We start from the raw sequence: 15,631 nt of genomic DNA on the forward strand, positions 1-15,631 counted from the left end.
GCACTTGCCTTCACTGCTCAGACCTTTTTGAGAGTAGGAGTTGGGACGTCATGTTGTGGTTGTACAGGACATTGGTGAGATCTCTACTGGAGAACTGTGCCCGGTTCTGGTTGTCCTGAGTAGGAAGGATATTATCAAACTGGAGAGGATTCCGAAAAGATCTACCAGGAGGTTGCTGGGAATGGGGGTCGGGCGTGGGGTGGTTTGAGATATAAGGATAGGCTGGGGCACTTTTCACTGGAGCTTGGGAGGCTGAGGGGTGACCTTTTTTATAGAGGTTTATAAAATCATGAGGGGAATCGATGAGGTGAATGGGCAGGTGTCTTTTCCCTAGGGTGGGGGTATTGAAGACGGGGGTGGGGGGACATATTTTTGAGGAGAGAGATTTAAGAAGGACATGAGCAATATTTTCAGTGTGTGGAATGAACTTCCACAGGAAGAGGTGGATGCGGGATCAGTTACAGGGTTTAAAAGGCATTGGGACAAGTATGTGGATAGGAAAGGATTGGAGGGAAATGAGCCAGGAGCAGATCGGTGGAACTGGTTTAGTTTGGGGACTGTGTTCAGCGTGGACTGAAGGGTCTCTTTGCGTGCTGTATGACTAATCTAAAACAATGGAATCAAATCAAAAATTCTTCACCAGTGTTTTCTTCACTCTCCTGCCTATCCTGGCAGTGGATGGTGTGGTGGCTCAGTGGTCAGCACTGCAGCCTCACAGCCCCAGGGTCCCAGGTTCGATTCCAGCCTCTGATGATTCTGCATACTCCACACTGACCTTCTCCCGGTATCTGCATGGGTTTCCTCTCTGTCACAAAGATGTGCAGGTTAGGGCAGATTGGCCATGCTCAATTGCCCATAGTGTTCAGGGATGTTCAGGCTAAGTGGATTAACTCTGGGAAATAAGACGTTATAGAGAGTGGGTCTGGTTAGCCAAATTGCCCCGTAGTGTCCGGGCATGTGTGGGTTAGGTGCATTATTCAGGGGTAAATGCAGGAGAATAGGGGAATGGCTGTGGGTGGGATACTGTTCCGAGGATCGGTGTGGACTTGTTAGGCCAAATGGCCTGTTTACGCGCTATGGATTATTTCCTGGGTGTTGTTCCTGGTGGATGAGTCATGGTGTTGGATGGGCTGAATGGCCTGTGTTTGTGAGTCACCTCCATCAGTCCTGGCCCAGTTGTTTTGTGTGGGGGGGGGCTTACCAATCTCCCTCTCCCTCTCCCTCTCCCTCTCCCCGGAGTTTGGTATTCCTTGTTGTAACACTACCCTGTGCCGTCCCAAGGAATGGATGACTGTGTACTGAAAGCAGCTCTGAGGATTTACCTACCTTCCACTCTCTGGCATGAGTGGATTGCCTCATGAGGAAAGGCTGAGCCTGGGTTGATTTTTATTCATTCACAGGATGAGGGTGTCACGAGCTAGGTCAGCATTTGTTGCCCAGAGGACAGTTAAGAGTCAAATAGATTGCTGTGGTCTGGAGTTACGCGTAGGCCCAGACCAGGTAAGGATGGCAGTTAGTGTCCCAGATGGGTTTCCTGACAATTAGAAATGGATCAGAATCCCTGCAGTGTGGAAACAGGCCAAAAAGCCCAACACGTCCACACCGACCCTCCACAGAGTAACCCATTCCCCTACCTTATTTCCCCTGACTAATGCACCAGACCTGCACATCCCTGGACACTATGGGACAATTTAGCGTGGCCAATCCACCCTGACCTGCACACCTTTGGACTGTGGGAGGAAACCGGAGCACCCGGAGGAAACCCACACAGACATGGGGAGAATGTGCAAACTCCACACACAGTTGCCCGAGGCTAGAATCGAAACCAGGTCCGTGCTACCATGGGGCAGCAGTGCTAATTGTCTGTGTGGCGTGTGCACATTCTCCCAGTGTCTGCGTGGGTTCCCTCCGGGTGCTCCGGTTTCCTCCCACAGTCCAAAGATGTGCAGGTCAGGGTGGATTGGCCATGCTAAGTTGCCCGTAATGTTAGGCGCATTAGTTAGAGGAATGGATCTGGGTGGGTTGCTCTTCGGAGGGTCGGTGTGGACTGGTTGGGCCGAAGGGCTTGTTTCCACACTGTAGGGAATCTAATCTAATCTAGCCACCCATGGCAGGATTCGAACCCAGGTCCCCAGAATGCTCTGGAGTTTAGGAGTCGGAGGTGGCTGAATTGAAATATAGAGTCATGTAGCACGGAAACAGACCCTTTGGTCCAACCCGTCCATGCTGACCAGATATCCCAACCCAATCTAGTCCCATTTGCCAGCACTTGGCCCATATCCCTCCAAACCCTTCCTATTCATATACCCATCCAGATGCCTTTAAAATGTTGTAATTGTACCTGCCTCCACCACTTCCTCTGGCAGCTCATTCCGTACAGGTACCCCCTCTGTGTGAAAAAGTTACAAATAAGATCCTGTTGGGGACTTGGCCAGTTGGATGTGGAAAAGGTGTTTCCTCTTGAGGGAGAAGGTAGGACTGGGAGACAGGAAGAGTTGCAGATGCTGGAGGCCGGAGGCGATAGATGGAAGAACACAGCAGTTCAGGCAGCATATGACCTAAAGGTTGACTCTCCAGCCCCCTTGGCAGCTGTGTTTTTTCCAGTTTCATTGTCTAGAACGAGGCATCACTGTTTAATAATAAGGGGGCTCCCATTGGAAACAGAGATGAGGAAATATTTTATTTCTGAGGATTGAGACTCTTTGGAATCCTCCTCCTCCAAAAACAGCGATGGCAGAATCTTCAATTATGTTGAAGACAGAGGGAGATCAATTCTTGATGACCGAGGGAGTGAAAGATTATCGGTGGGGGGATGTGCAAAAATGTAGAGCTGAGGTTAAAATCAGATCAGCTGTAATCTTACTGAATGGGTTACCAGGCTGGAAGGGCAGAGTGGCCTATCCTTGTTACTTGTTGGTAACAGCCGACCAATCGTCACCCTTTTCCCCGCGGTGTAAATTGCTTTGAAATTTGGCATTCTTGCGCGTGTGTCCTGAGGGGGTGGAGCAAGATGAGACACTTTGGTGAAGGTGAGTGTTGCCTGGTTTCCGTGGAAACTGTGCACCTTGACTTGAGTCTCATTGGATAAAGCAGCTCCCAAGTGAAAGGGTGTTCTGATTTTCCTCTCGTTTTGTTTTCAGAATCAGTGAAGAGACCTTGGGAAAAGCCCAGTTCGTCAGTCTCCAGGTGAGTGTCATGTTTGGATCAAGTGGGGGGGGGGTGAAAGGTCACCTTCAGCTGGTTGTGAAGTGCGGCCATTTTGTCCCCCAGAGAGCTGTCCTCCGTGGAATTCTGTGTCGCTGCAAGCATTTGAGGCCAAAACATTCGAATGTTTCCGAGAACGAATTGGTTACAGTTTTTGCAGACCAAGGGATTCAAAGGGTATTGAGGGATCAAGGGACTGAGTTGGATGATGGTGGGGGGCAGACTGAGGGGCAGAATGGCCTGTTCCTGTCAGTTGATATTAGGAGGAAGCATAGATCACAGGCTTGGTAGTGTGTGGTTGTCCACATCATCCTCCCGGGGCCCATTACCACATCCATTCCCACCCAGAGCATGGACTGCACAGCCCCACCTGGTAAGATGTCAACTTGGTTTATTTTTTGTTGTAACTTTCTGGACGCAGTCCTTCACCCAGATCAGGACAATCCCCAGGACTGGGCTGACGAGTGGCAAGTAACATTCGTGCCACACAAACGCAAAGCTATGACCATCACCAGTAATGTGGAGGTGCCCATGTTGGACTAGGATGGACAAAGTTAAAAAATCTCTCAACACCAGGTTTTTTTTTAGATTACTTAGTGTGGAAACCGGCCCTTCGGCCCAAGAAGTCCACACCGACCCGCCGAAGCGCAACCCACCCATACCCCTACATATACCCCTTACCTAACACTACGTGCAATTTATCATGGCCAATTCACCTGGCCCACACATCTTTGGACTGTGGGAGGAAACTGGAGGAAACCCACGCAGACACTGGGAGAATGTGCAAACTCCACACAGTCGCCTGAGTCGGGAATTGAACCCGGGTCTCGGGTGCTGTGAGGCAGCAGTGCTAACCACTGTGCCACCGTGCCGCCCACCAGGTTATAGTCTGACAGGTTTATTGTGGAAGCAGCTGAAAATGTGTTGCTGGAAAAGCGCAGCAGGTCAGGCAGCATCCAAGGAACAGGAGAATCATTCTGGAATCATTCCTGAAGAAGGGCTCATGCCCGAAACGTCGATTCTCCTGCTCCTTGGATGCTGCCTGACCTGCTGCGCTTTTCCAGCAACACATTTTCAGCTCTGATCTCCAGCATCTGCAGACCTCACTTTCTCCTTATTGTGGAAGCACTAGCTTCTGAAGCACCGCGCTGCTCCACAACCACCTGATGAAGGGGCAGCGCTCCGAAAGCTAGTGCTTCCACATAAACCTGTCAGACTATAACCTAGTGTTGAGATTTTTAACTTCTTCATTAATAAGACAATGTAACCATTGCCCCTTGACATTCAACGGAGTTTACCGTCACTGAATCCCTCACAGTCAACATGCTAAGGGGTTACCGTTGACCAGAAACTCAACTGAACTCGCGACAGGATGTTGTGGGGTGTGGAAGGCTGGTGTTAGAAAGAAATGCTGGAACCTTTTTTCACTGGAGCGTAGGAGGTTGAGGGGGCGACCCGATAGAAGTTTATAAAATAAGGAGAGGTATAGATCGAGTTGATGGTAGTTGTCTTTTCCCTGAAGATGGGAAATTCAAGACAAGGGGGTAAGACTAGGAGATTTAAAGACGAGAGGCAAATTGTGATAGTTAGTGTGTGGAATGAACTCTGAGGAAGTGGTGAATGTGAGTGCAATTATAACATTTAAAAGATATTTGGATAAGGACATGAATAGGAAAGGTTTGGAGGGATATGGGCCAGGAGCAGGCAGGTGGGACTAGTTTGGTTTGGGATTATGGTCGGCATGGACTGGCTGGGCCGAAGGGTCTTTCTTTGCTGACTGTATGACATAAGCGCAGTATCTACTAACCACTGAGCCACCATGCCACCCAATGGGGAGCAAGGATGAAGGTTTAGAGGGTTAGAGGTTATGTGGTTCATTTCTATTTGAAAAGATGGCAACGCAGTTTGGAGAAACTGGAATCTGAAATGGAGCTGAGGCTGTGATTGGTTGATTGTCAGTGAAGCCCCATTGGTCAGTTTTGAGCATGTGACTGGTCTGGGTACTCTGCGTTGATGGATCCACAGCCGGTGTGGTCAACGTTCAGAATCCAGACAAGGCCTCTGGCGTCTGCCTCTGTTTCTCGGTGAATTTTGTGTTTGTTTTTCTCTCTCTCTCTCTCCCCTGTTGCTTCCTCGATTTGACCTCTCTCTCGCTCTGCAGAGGTAACTCCATGCTGAAGACGACAGACTCCTCAAGCAGTTCACACGCTGGCACTCAGCATAGGTACCTGACGTTCAAGTCGCTGTCTGTCGGCACTTTGCTGGCGCTGTTGCAACTGAGGGTTAAAGATTTGAGGGAGGGGTCAGCACTGCAGTTGTCCACTGTGGCCAACAATCCACTTGCCTGGTTGTCCATTTTGTAGCCAACTGTCACTTGCCTCGTCATCCATTTTGTGCCCCCCAACCATCCAATTTGTGACCAGAGGCCTCATTGCCCCCATTTTACCTCAGTCGGGAGTGAGGTGGAGGAGTTTGCAATGTTTTGTTTTGAGGTCTGGTGGGAGACCTTCAGGTGATTCTGGTGATGAGGGTTCGTGTGGGATGCTGGTGGGCGTCAATGGGGAGCTCCCACATCCTGCAGTCTCCAGGTTGGGTGATGGGGGCGGGGGAGGGGGGAGTGTTGCAGTGGGCCGTAGCTCCAACCCTTGGCCATAGTTTCCAGGTACACGACCTCTCCAAGAGTTGACTCTCTCAGACTGTGTCCTGTTGGGCGATAGGCCAACTCTCCATCAACCCAACGCACCAATTTGCTGATGGTGACAGCAGGAGGGGTCCATGGTCCTCCAGGACCATGAGGGGGCGCTGTCAGGCAGCAACAACCCAATGCTGCTCAGTAAGATGGGAGCCACCCACCCTCCTTGGTCACCTTGCACCCCCCAACCATACCCCTGTCCCTGGTCAGCACTGATACCTCTCCCTCAGGATTTAACTCGCGATTATTTCAGCATTCAATGCTAAAAAGCTTCTGCACAAACAGCTTTTAGCTTCTGGTCACTGTGCTGGGGCAAAGACAGGGTTGGAAGTGATGTAACGTCTGTCTGTCTGTCTTCATTGAGCCACCTGCGCTTGCTCAGCAGTGAGCACCCTCACTGTCGGAGGGTCAGTGCTGAGGGAGCACTCCCACCGTCGGGGGGTCAGCGCCGAGGGAGCGCAGCGCTGTCGGGGGGGGGGGGGGGTGAGCGCCATGCTGTCGGGGGGTCAGTGCTGAGGGAGCACTCCCACTGTTGGGGGGTCAGTGCTGAGGGAGTGCTGCACTGTCGGGGGTTCAGCGCCGAGGGAGCGTCGCGCTGTCGAGGGGGTGAGCACCGCGCTGTTGGGGGGGGGGGGGGGGGGGGGGGGGGTCAGCGCCGAGGGAGCGCCGCGCTGTCGGGGGGTCAGTGCTGAGGGAGTGGGCCCTGTCGGAAGGTCAGTGCTGAGGGAGTGGGCCCTGTCGGAGGGTCAGTGCTGAGGGAGCGCTGCGCTGTCGGAGGGTCAGCGCAGAGGGAGCACTCCCACTGTCGGGGGTCAACGCCAAGGGAGCGCCGCGCTGTCGGTGGGGTTAGTATTCCAGTTGAGGTATTGTCCATCCTCTATGGTCCACACGTGGAACCTTTTGAAAACCATTTCAAGCTGGCAAAGGGAAGCTTTCTCTACTGTTTATTCGTCAAACCAACAGCTGTGCTGCTTATTCTCTATATTGTACATGGGAGCTTGCTGTGCTCAAAATGGCTGCCGTGTTTCTGACGCAACAGCAGTGACTGTGTTCCAAATCCATCGCCTTATTGGTTGTAAATTCTGTGGGATGCCTCTCGATTGTGGAAGTTGCTACGGGAATATCATCCTCCTTTCACTCCTCCCCCTCTCTAATTATTCTTTGTCCTTCAGCCCTTGACTCTCGTTGCTGTCTGCACCCCCAGGTCTTTCCTTGACTCTCTGGGGGTGGCAGGAGACTGACTGACTGACTATTTCCTGTTTTCCACCTGTCACCCCATCCCCACCTCAGACCGAGCCCAGGATACAGCAGTCCCTCCCATCCTGACCCATTCCCCTCTCCCTGTCCCCTCCTCCTCCCTCCTGCCTTGTGTTAAGTGGGTGTACTCAGTCAGTGAGCTGTTCTGTCCACCCCTCCCTGTACCCTCTTGCACTGATCCACCTGCTCCTGCCCAATGCACCTCCAGGGTTAAGGTGACCCTCACTTTGATGGATTGATGTTTCCTGCCTGTTTCTCCCCCAGGGTCAAATCCACTCCCACGAGCAACGATACAACGTCAGATGATACCGACGCAGACCGGATGAGACAGGTACTGATCCCCTGGCTCGGGGGAGGAGGGGTGGAGGATGATGCTGCTTTACTGGTGGTTCCATTGGACACTGAGCTTCATGGGGTCTGGGAGAGCCTGTTCACTTCCCTCCTTCCTTTGTGGTGGGGGGGGGGGGGGGGGGGGGAGGAGGGGGGAGAGAGTGCTGCACTGTCGCGCTGTTCCGGTGGGGGCGGGGGGGGGGGGGGGAGTGCTGCGCTGTCCCGGTGCAGGGCTGTGGGGGAGTGTTACACTGTCGCACTATCCTGGTGCAGTGCTGGGGGAGTGTTACGCTGTCGCACTGTCCTGGTGCAGTGCTGGGGGAGTGTTACCCTGTCAGAGGAGCTGTGGGGAGTGTTACGCTGTCGCACTGTCCTGGTGCGGGACTGTGGGGGAGTGTTACACTGTCGCACTATCCCGGTGCAGGGCTGGGGGAGTGTTACACTGTCGCACTATCCCGGTGCAGGGCTGGGGGAGTGTTACACTGTCGCACTATCCCGGTGTGGTGCTGGGAGAGTGTTACACTGTCGCACTATCCCGGTGTGGTGCTGGGGAGTGTTTCCCTATCGCACTGTCCCGGTGCAGTGCTGGGGGGAGTATTACACTGTTGCACTGTCCCGGTGCGGCGCTGGGGGAGTGTTACCCTGTCAGAGGAGCTGTCTGACTGTGTGAGTTGATCATTCGGAACACCGTCTGTCCTCCCAATCAGCTGGAGGAGATCCCACTGAAATATACCAACGTGATCTCCCGATCCCAAAGCTCCTGCTGCTCTCTAGATGTTGGTTTCAGGGACAATCTGTATTTTTCTGTCATGTTGCTGTTTGTGGTCCCTACATTTACAATAGGGACCACACCTCAAGCATTGCCTGTAAACCACTTTGGGAAACTCCAGGATCAGGAGAGGTGCTATACAAATACAATTCCTTTTCACTCTGACCGGAATGACCTGTGTATCTTTTTGAGGCGCGAGTCTTGTGTCTCTGTCTCACCCTGACATTCTCCACCTGAACCACTCTCCCTCTCTCGTTCTAACTCTCTTTCCTTCTCTCGCTGACTCTCACATTCTCTGTCTCTGCAGGAGCTGCTGGAGGACGTGAAGAAAGAGCTGCAGAAAGTCAAGGATGAAATCATCGCAGGTAGTAGCTGACAGGAGATCAGTGACTGACATTACCAGCCACCCCGACCCCCACCACCATTTTTTGACTCCTCTCATTTGTGCTGAAAGTGCTGCTGTGTTCCCCCAGCCTCCTGCCTGTCCCTCCTGACGCTGCCTGCCTTGCTGTGTTCCTCCTGCCTGTCCCTCCTGATGCTGCCTGCCTTGCTGTGTTCCTCCAGCCTCCTGCCTGTCCCTCCTGATGCTGCCTGCCTTGCTGTGTTCCTCCAGCCTCCTGCCTGTCCCTCCTGATGCCTGCCTGCCTTGCTGTGTTCCTCCAGCCTCCTGCCTGTCCCTCGTCCCTCCTGATGCTGCCTGCCTTGCTGTGTTACTCCAGCCTCCTGCCTGTCCCTCCTGATGCTGCCTGCCTTGCTGTGTTCCCCCAGCCTCTTTCCTGTCCCTCCTGATGCCTGCCTGCCTTGCTGTGTTACTCCAGCCTCCTGCCTGTCCCTCCTGACGCTGCCTGCCTTGCTGTGTTCCCCCAGCCTCCTGCCTGTCCACCTTGGGTTCCAGCATCTGCGGGTTTTTGGTCTCATTGAGCAGACTCGATGGGCTGAATGGCCTAATTTTACCCTTGCGGCTTACTGGTCTCTTTCCAAGGGTCAGCAGGGGGATTCTGGGCCAGAATGGCCTTCTGCAGTGCCGTTCTGACAGCTTGGCCTTTTCCATTGAATTGGCGTGGCCCCTGTACCTTCCACTAGCCAACCCCTTCCCGCTAAGACATCACAAATCCTTGGCATTGGTATCTGGGTACAGAGGAAGTGTCAGCCGGCACTTTGTGAGTCAGGAATTCCACTAGCTATTTAACCAGGGGGGGCATCGCCAAGTGGCCCAGTCTTCATGATCCTGACATTGTTTAACTAATGGTCAACAATAATTGTTTACAATTGTTCATTTATGGGACATGGGCATCGCTGGCTGGGTCACCCCATCCCTAATTGCCCCCTTGAGAAGGTGGGGGTGAGCTGCCTTCTTGAACCGCTGCAGTCCGTGTGCTGAAGGTAGACCCACAATGCCCTGAGGGAGGGAATTCCGGGATTTTGAAGGAAATCATCTCCAAGATGCACTGCAGACATCCACCAAAGATCCTTGGGCAGCACCTTCCAAACCCTCGACCACTTCCATCAGGAAGGACAAGGGGCAGTAGATACATGGGAACACCACCCCCTGCAACTTCCCCTCCACTCCCCATCCTGACTTGGAAATCTATCACCGTTCCTTCAGTGTCGCTGGGTCAGAATCCTGGAATTCGCTCTCTAAGGGCATCACGGGTCTAACCACAGTATATGCAGTGTTGTCGAACAGACACACCTTGGAGTGCAGGTTCATAGCTCCTTGAAAGTGGAGTCGCAGGTAGATAGGATAGTGAAGAAGGCATTTGGTATGCGTTCCTTTATTGGTCACAGTATTGAGTACAGGAGTTAGGAGGTCATGTTGCGGCTGTACAGGACATTGGTTACTGCATTCAATTCTGGTCTCCCTCCTATCAGAAGGACGTTGTAAAACTTGGAAGGGTGCAGGAAAGATTTACAAGGATGTTGCCAGGGTTGGAAGATCTGAGCTACAGGGAGAGGCTGAACAGGCTGGGGCTGTTTTCCCTGGAGCGTCAGAGGCTGAGAGGTGACCTTATAGAGGGTCATAAAATCATGAGGCATGGATAGGGTAAATAAACAAGGTCTTTTCCCTGGGGTGGGGGAGTCTAGAACTAGAGGGGCATAGGTTTAAGGTGAGAGGGGAAAGATATAGGGGACCTAAGGGGCAATGTTTTCACACAGAGGGTGGTACGTGTATGGAATGAGCTGCCAGAGGAAGTGGTGGAGGCTGGTACAATTACAACATTTAAAAGGCATCTGGATGGGTATATGAATAGGAAGGGTTTGGAGGGATATAGGCCAGGTGCTAGCAAACAGGGCTAGATTGGGTTGGGATATCTGGTCAGCATGGACGGGTTCTGCCGAAGGGTCTGTTTCTGTGCTGTACGACTCCATACCCCGCAACGTCTACATCGCGGGTCTGTGGACAGCTCCCTCCACCCCCCACCCTGTCAAGTGAGGCGCATGGGTGCTGAAAGGTGCTGTACAAATGCAAGTTTTCTCTTTTTTTTATTTCTTCTTTTTCAGCTGTTCGGCAAGAGATACAGCGCCTGAGCTCCACATAGTTTTCCAGTTCGGAGGATGGCTCGGATTTTTTGGGGGGGGGGGGGGAGTTGTGGGGGGTGGGTTGGGGGTGTGGGGTGAGGTGGGGTGGTGTGGACATGAAAGTGCGTCTGACGTTGGGACAGTATTGACCAGACCAAGTCCACTCGTCCCCCGCCCCATCGCCCAGTCAGTGCGGAGGGTGTATTTCCAAAAATAAAACGCCCACGAAAAGTTTTTCTTAATTAAATTTCAGAGGAAGTGGTTGGGGGGGGGGGGTGTTAAACACTTTTTTTTTCCCCAGTTTCCTGAATAAATTTGTCTCAGTCTTGCCCCCCCCCCCCCCCCCCGGGGCATTTTTGCTTTGATTGTCGAGAGGGGAATTTTTATTTTATTTTTTTTTTATTCCTTCAAAAAGAAAATTACTAAAACGGCGGTGAAGGGTTTGTCAGCTTCGATCTTCTAGGCTTTTGAGAGATGTTATTTCCCTCAGAAACTTCCGGAATTATATATTTTTTTCAATCCAAATATTTTCTTCTCTCTTCAGTTTTTGTTTAACTCCCGTCCGTGAATTCCGTTTTGTTTTTTGGCGGGGGTGAGCTGGGTGGGAGGATTGATGTTTAGATGTCGAGGAGGTTAAAAAAAAATAATTGACGCAAAAATTTCAGACACTTGACGTGTCTCGGAATCAGGATGGCTTTAAATCGGCGGTATTGGGAATGGAGGACTCTGAGTAGATTGGATATAAAGATCCTTGTGTCTGGGCTGGGTAGGGTCGGGGGGAGGTGTCTGGGGGTGGAGTAAAGGGATACCCTTTGTGATTCTGTGCCAACCTCAAGACCATGCCAATTCTACCCACTGTCTTGGGGAGGGAGGTGGGTGGGGGAGGGGGTGCAATAAAGCCTGTAGTGGGGCCTGATATAGATTCTGAAGGGTGGGGGGGTGGGGTTTATTTTTGATCCCTTTGTGTGTGCCCCCCTGTCTCCCCCACCTCAAATTCCTAGGGACGGGTATTCATGAAGTCAGCGTTCCCTCATGAAAAAAAAGAGTTCGAGGGTGGGGGATAGAAGGGGCAATCTGACTAGATGGGTGGAAGGGCAATCGCTGACTGAGGGGGTGGGGAAAGCTCCCACACATCACCCCCCCCCCCTCCCCAGCTTGATGTTCCTGACATTGTCCCTGAAATGGTTTGTCACTTAAGAATGACATGGTGCAAGGGATGGTGGGGAAGAACAAGGGTTTGCCCTCCCCACCCCTTCATTGGCTGACACCTTCTAGTCTACTGTCTGGGTTGGAGGGGGAAAGCAGTCTGTGTGGTGAGGTGAGTCATCATCTGAAAGGGAGCCCCTGAGGACCATTCACCATGGAGTGGAATCTGGACAGGTTGGGGGTTAAGTAAAATAAATTTTGACTGTGCAAATTTGAGGGCAGTCTGTGCTGCCTTGAGGGACCCACATCTCTTGCGGTCTTTTCCTTGGGCCGATTGTGCAGCTGTGCATGGGGTGGGGGTGGCGTGCTGATGGGAAATGTGCCCCAAGATCCACTTATCCGAAATGTGGGAATGTCGCTTTCTCTGTCATTCAATACTGGCACTGGGCCATTCTGCAGGATGTCCATTTTATTGGCTTTTTTTTTTACATTCTTATTTTATATATAAAGTGTAAACACTGGATGCCTTTATACTGAAATATAAACATGTTTTGGTTTGATTCAGCAGTGGTCTTGTTGCTGACTTTTTTTAATTTTTTTTTTAAATTTTCTTCTGTAAACTGCCCCAATTACCCTGGTTTTAAAATGGAGATCATTTATCTAACCAACCAGGTGGAACATTATCACAAGACACCCCTGTGCTATCCTTCAATTCTCCTATCAATCAAGAATCATGCCTTGAAAAAAAATTGTTTGCCTTCTGTCAGAGTTCCACATTGCCATAACCCTCATCTTTAGCTTGAAAAGGTCACCCTGCTGTTCTTTTTTGATAGTTCAGTTAATTGAATTCTAGATAATCAAATGCCACAAGTTTAGCTGAGCATTGAAATCTTGCTGGATAATCCAAAATTTGGATAATCTAATGCTGGCTAATAGAGGTTCCTCTGTACAGAGGTTCCTCTATGATCTGAATGGGAGGGGTAGGAACTATTTCATTTGGATAATCGATTTAAATGCCTTTCCTCCGGGGCTTGGAGTTTTTAAAGTCTGAGCAGCTGCTAGTCTCCTGCACAGAGAGCAGTGCGTGAGTCCTTTCCCCCCACCCCCACCCCCAACCTGGTATACACCCACCAACCCCCTCACCCCCTTCTGGGGCATGTGGACTGCTGCAGTTGCCTTTGTGGGGTAAGGCTCCATATAGCACGCATACAGCCACTGTCACGCACACAACTTATCACTGCAACTTTTTGATAGGTTCCACCTTTGCCCTGTACAGGACAATGGAGAGATTATCTGGGGAAGGAGGGGTTTAGGGTACACCCCTCTGTGGAACTCCAGGGAAAGCGTTTCAATTACTTAGTGTGAAAAAAGGCTCTTTGGCCCAACACGTCCACACCGACCCTCCAAAGAGCAACCCACCCTGACCCATTCCCCTACATTTACCCCTTCACCTAACATTGCGGGCAATTTAGCCTGGCCAATTAACCTACCCTGCACATCTTTGGACTGTGTGGGGAGAGAGAGAGCAGGCGGTCAGTCAGTCATTTGGAGATGGTACCTGCTTAATCACTGTGAACAAAAGATGTGATCACTGTTGGAAACACATCTTTGATGCACTGTTTCGATCAGGACCTAGAGATCGCCTTTGGATAATCAAGCTTCCTCTGTGCTAGGTTATTGCCAGGAACGGAGGGTTTGGGTTATAAGGAGAGGCTGGGATTTCTTCCACTGGCGTGTAGGAAGTTGAGGGGTGACCTAGAGGTTTATAAAGATGGATAAAGATGGCACAGATCTTTTGCCTGGGGTGGGGGATTTCAAGACTCAGGGCATATTTTTAAGGTGAGGGGCAACTTTTACAGTGATTACAGTGCAGAATCCTTGAGAATGCAACGAAGGTCCTAGTGGTTCAGACATTTGAATAAGTTCAGGCATAACCACCGTTTGGAGGGATATGGGCCAGGAGCAGGCAGGTGGGACCAGGTGAGTTTGGGATTACAGTTGGTATGGCCTGGTTGATGAATCTGATGCGATCTAACCTTAGCAAGGCTCCACACGGAAGACTGGTTACTAAAGCCCATGTTGACATGATCTGTCATCTCATTTCTCTCTCTCTCTCTCTCTCTCACACACACACACACACACACACACACACACACACACACACAGCGATGCTGACTATCCCAAATCAGTCCTTGCCTTTCCAAATGCATGTAAATCCGGTCTCTCAGAATCCCCTCCCAGTAATTTACCCACCACTGACATCAGATTCAAAAAAGGTTGAGTTCCTTGGGGCTTTTCCTTGTAGCCTTTTTAAAATAATGGTACAACATTAGCCACCCTCCAGTTTTCTGGCACCTCATCTATGGCTAGAGATGATATAAACATCCTTAACTTTGCACAGTGGCCTGGGAGCTTATCTTTGTTTATGAACTTTACAGAAGAAATGCTGGAGTTCCTAATGTGGACTATTTAAGCCATCAATATTTATTTCCATGTTCCCTTGTTTTTCTCCACAGTAAATACGGATGTGGAATATTTGTTTGGGATCCCAGTCTGTGGTTCTGCATGTAGATGGCCCCAATCTCTAGGGAGGAGAATAGGGGGCTCCTTAGTTACCCTTTGGCCTTGAATATACCCGAGAAAGGATTCCCCATCTCAAATCATTCTGCTGCACAGTCGAAGAGAAACACACACACACACACACGCATTCTCTTACCTCCATCACACACTATATACACACACACACACACAGCCAATTCTTCAAACCCTTCGTAGGTTTGTGTGCTACCATGATGCCAACTCACTTAAACAGTGACTAATGAACCGAAAGGATCCACTAGATACTACTAGCATTTACATGATACCATGCAATAACTGTTCAACACTACGATTGGACAAACTAGCATGAAACATGAACAACTAGTCACCAACAGACATGACCCATGATCACTAGTTTCCACACATACAAAGGAGGGCACTACTTTGACTGGGACAGCACAGCCTAGTTTCACAAGTCCTAAGTCACACATGATAAGGCATGGTATTCTCTCCATCAATAACACATCAACTTAGATCCCATTGATCTTGATAAAAAGAACTGGAAAAGACATCACCTGCCTTAAGAAACCAAGACCTATGAATAGAGAGGTGGGACATACCACCAGCACTTCAGAGACTCACTGATTTTACCCAGTCATGGTGACAACGTAAGCCTTCCAGCTCAACAAGCTAACTTATCAACCTGAGCTATAAATCTTAAAAAGTTATCACCTAATTCTTTATGGTACCAGTGTGTGGAACTGCAAGTTATTCAGAGTGGCTGATTGTTGTATTCCAGTAGTACAATCCAGACCTCACCACTGGGTTGATGGGCCCTTGGTATTATTGTCAACCTATTAACCCAGACCCCCACCCAATGTTCTAGAGAACCCAGCTTCAAATCCTGTCATGGTGGAATTTGAATTCAGAGTCTGGCATTACAGTCCACTATCACAAAACAATGAATAGAAAATGACATTTATTAACTGGTGTCCCTTAGGGAACCTGCCACCCTCACTCTATCCAGAGCCACAATACAGGGGATGCTGGTGTTAAATGGACAAAGTGAGTCACACAAGCTGACCAGAATAGCCTTCATTGGCACATGCAGTTGAATGAGTAGAAAGTGAGGTCTGCAGATGCTGAGGATCGGAGGTGAGAGTGTGGTGCTGGAA

General features: G+C 50.5%; 1 protein-coding gene across 2 annotated transcripts in view; it reads left to right on the forward strand.

The window, feature by feature from the left end:
* Window positions 1–10,832, forward strand: part of vaspb (vasodilator stimulated phosphoprotein b) — a 73,707-nt gene extending 62,875 nt beyond the window's left edge. Inside the window, exons 10-14 of one of the 2 annotated variants that reach the window (XM_060856092.1) lie at window positions 3,141–3,186; window positions 5,366–5,428; window positions 7,418–7,484; window positions 8,560–8,617; window positions 10,755–10,832. In XM_060856092.1, coding sequence (XP_060712075.1) covers window positions 3,141–3,186; window positions 5,366–5,428; window positions 7,418–7,484; window positions 8,560–8,617; window positions 10,755–10,792 — 272 coding nt within the window. In that variant the 3' untranslated portion in view covers window positions 10,793–10,832. The remainder of the gene's footprint in view (window positions 1–3,140; window positions 3,187–5,365; window positions 5,429–7,417; window positions 7,485–8,559; window positions 8,618–10,754) is intronic. The other variant, XM_060856093.1, reaches the window with a different exon arrangement.
* The last annotated feature ends 4,799 nt before the right edge of the window (window positions 10,833–15,631 follow it).

The sequence above is a fragment of the Hemiscyllium ocellatum genome, chromosome 47 (genome assembly GCF_020745735.1).
Source record: "Hemiscyllium ocellatum isolate sHemOce1 chromosome 47, sHemOce1.pat.X.cur, whole genome shotgun sequence".
NCBI classification, from domain to species: Eukaryota; Metazoa; Chordata; class Chondrichthyes; order Orectolobiformes; family Hemiscylliidae; genus Hemiscyllium; species Hemiscyllium ocellatum.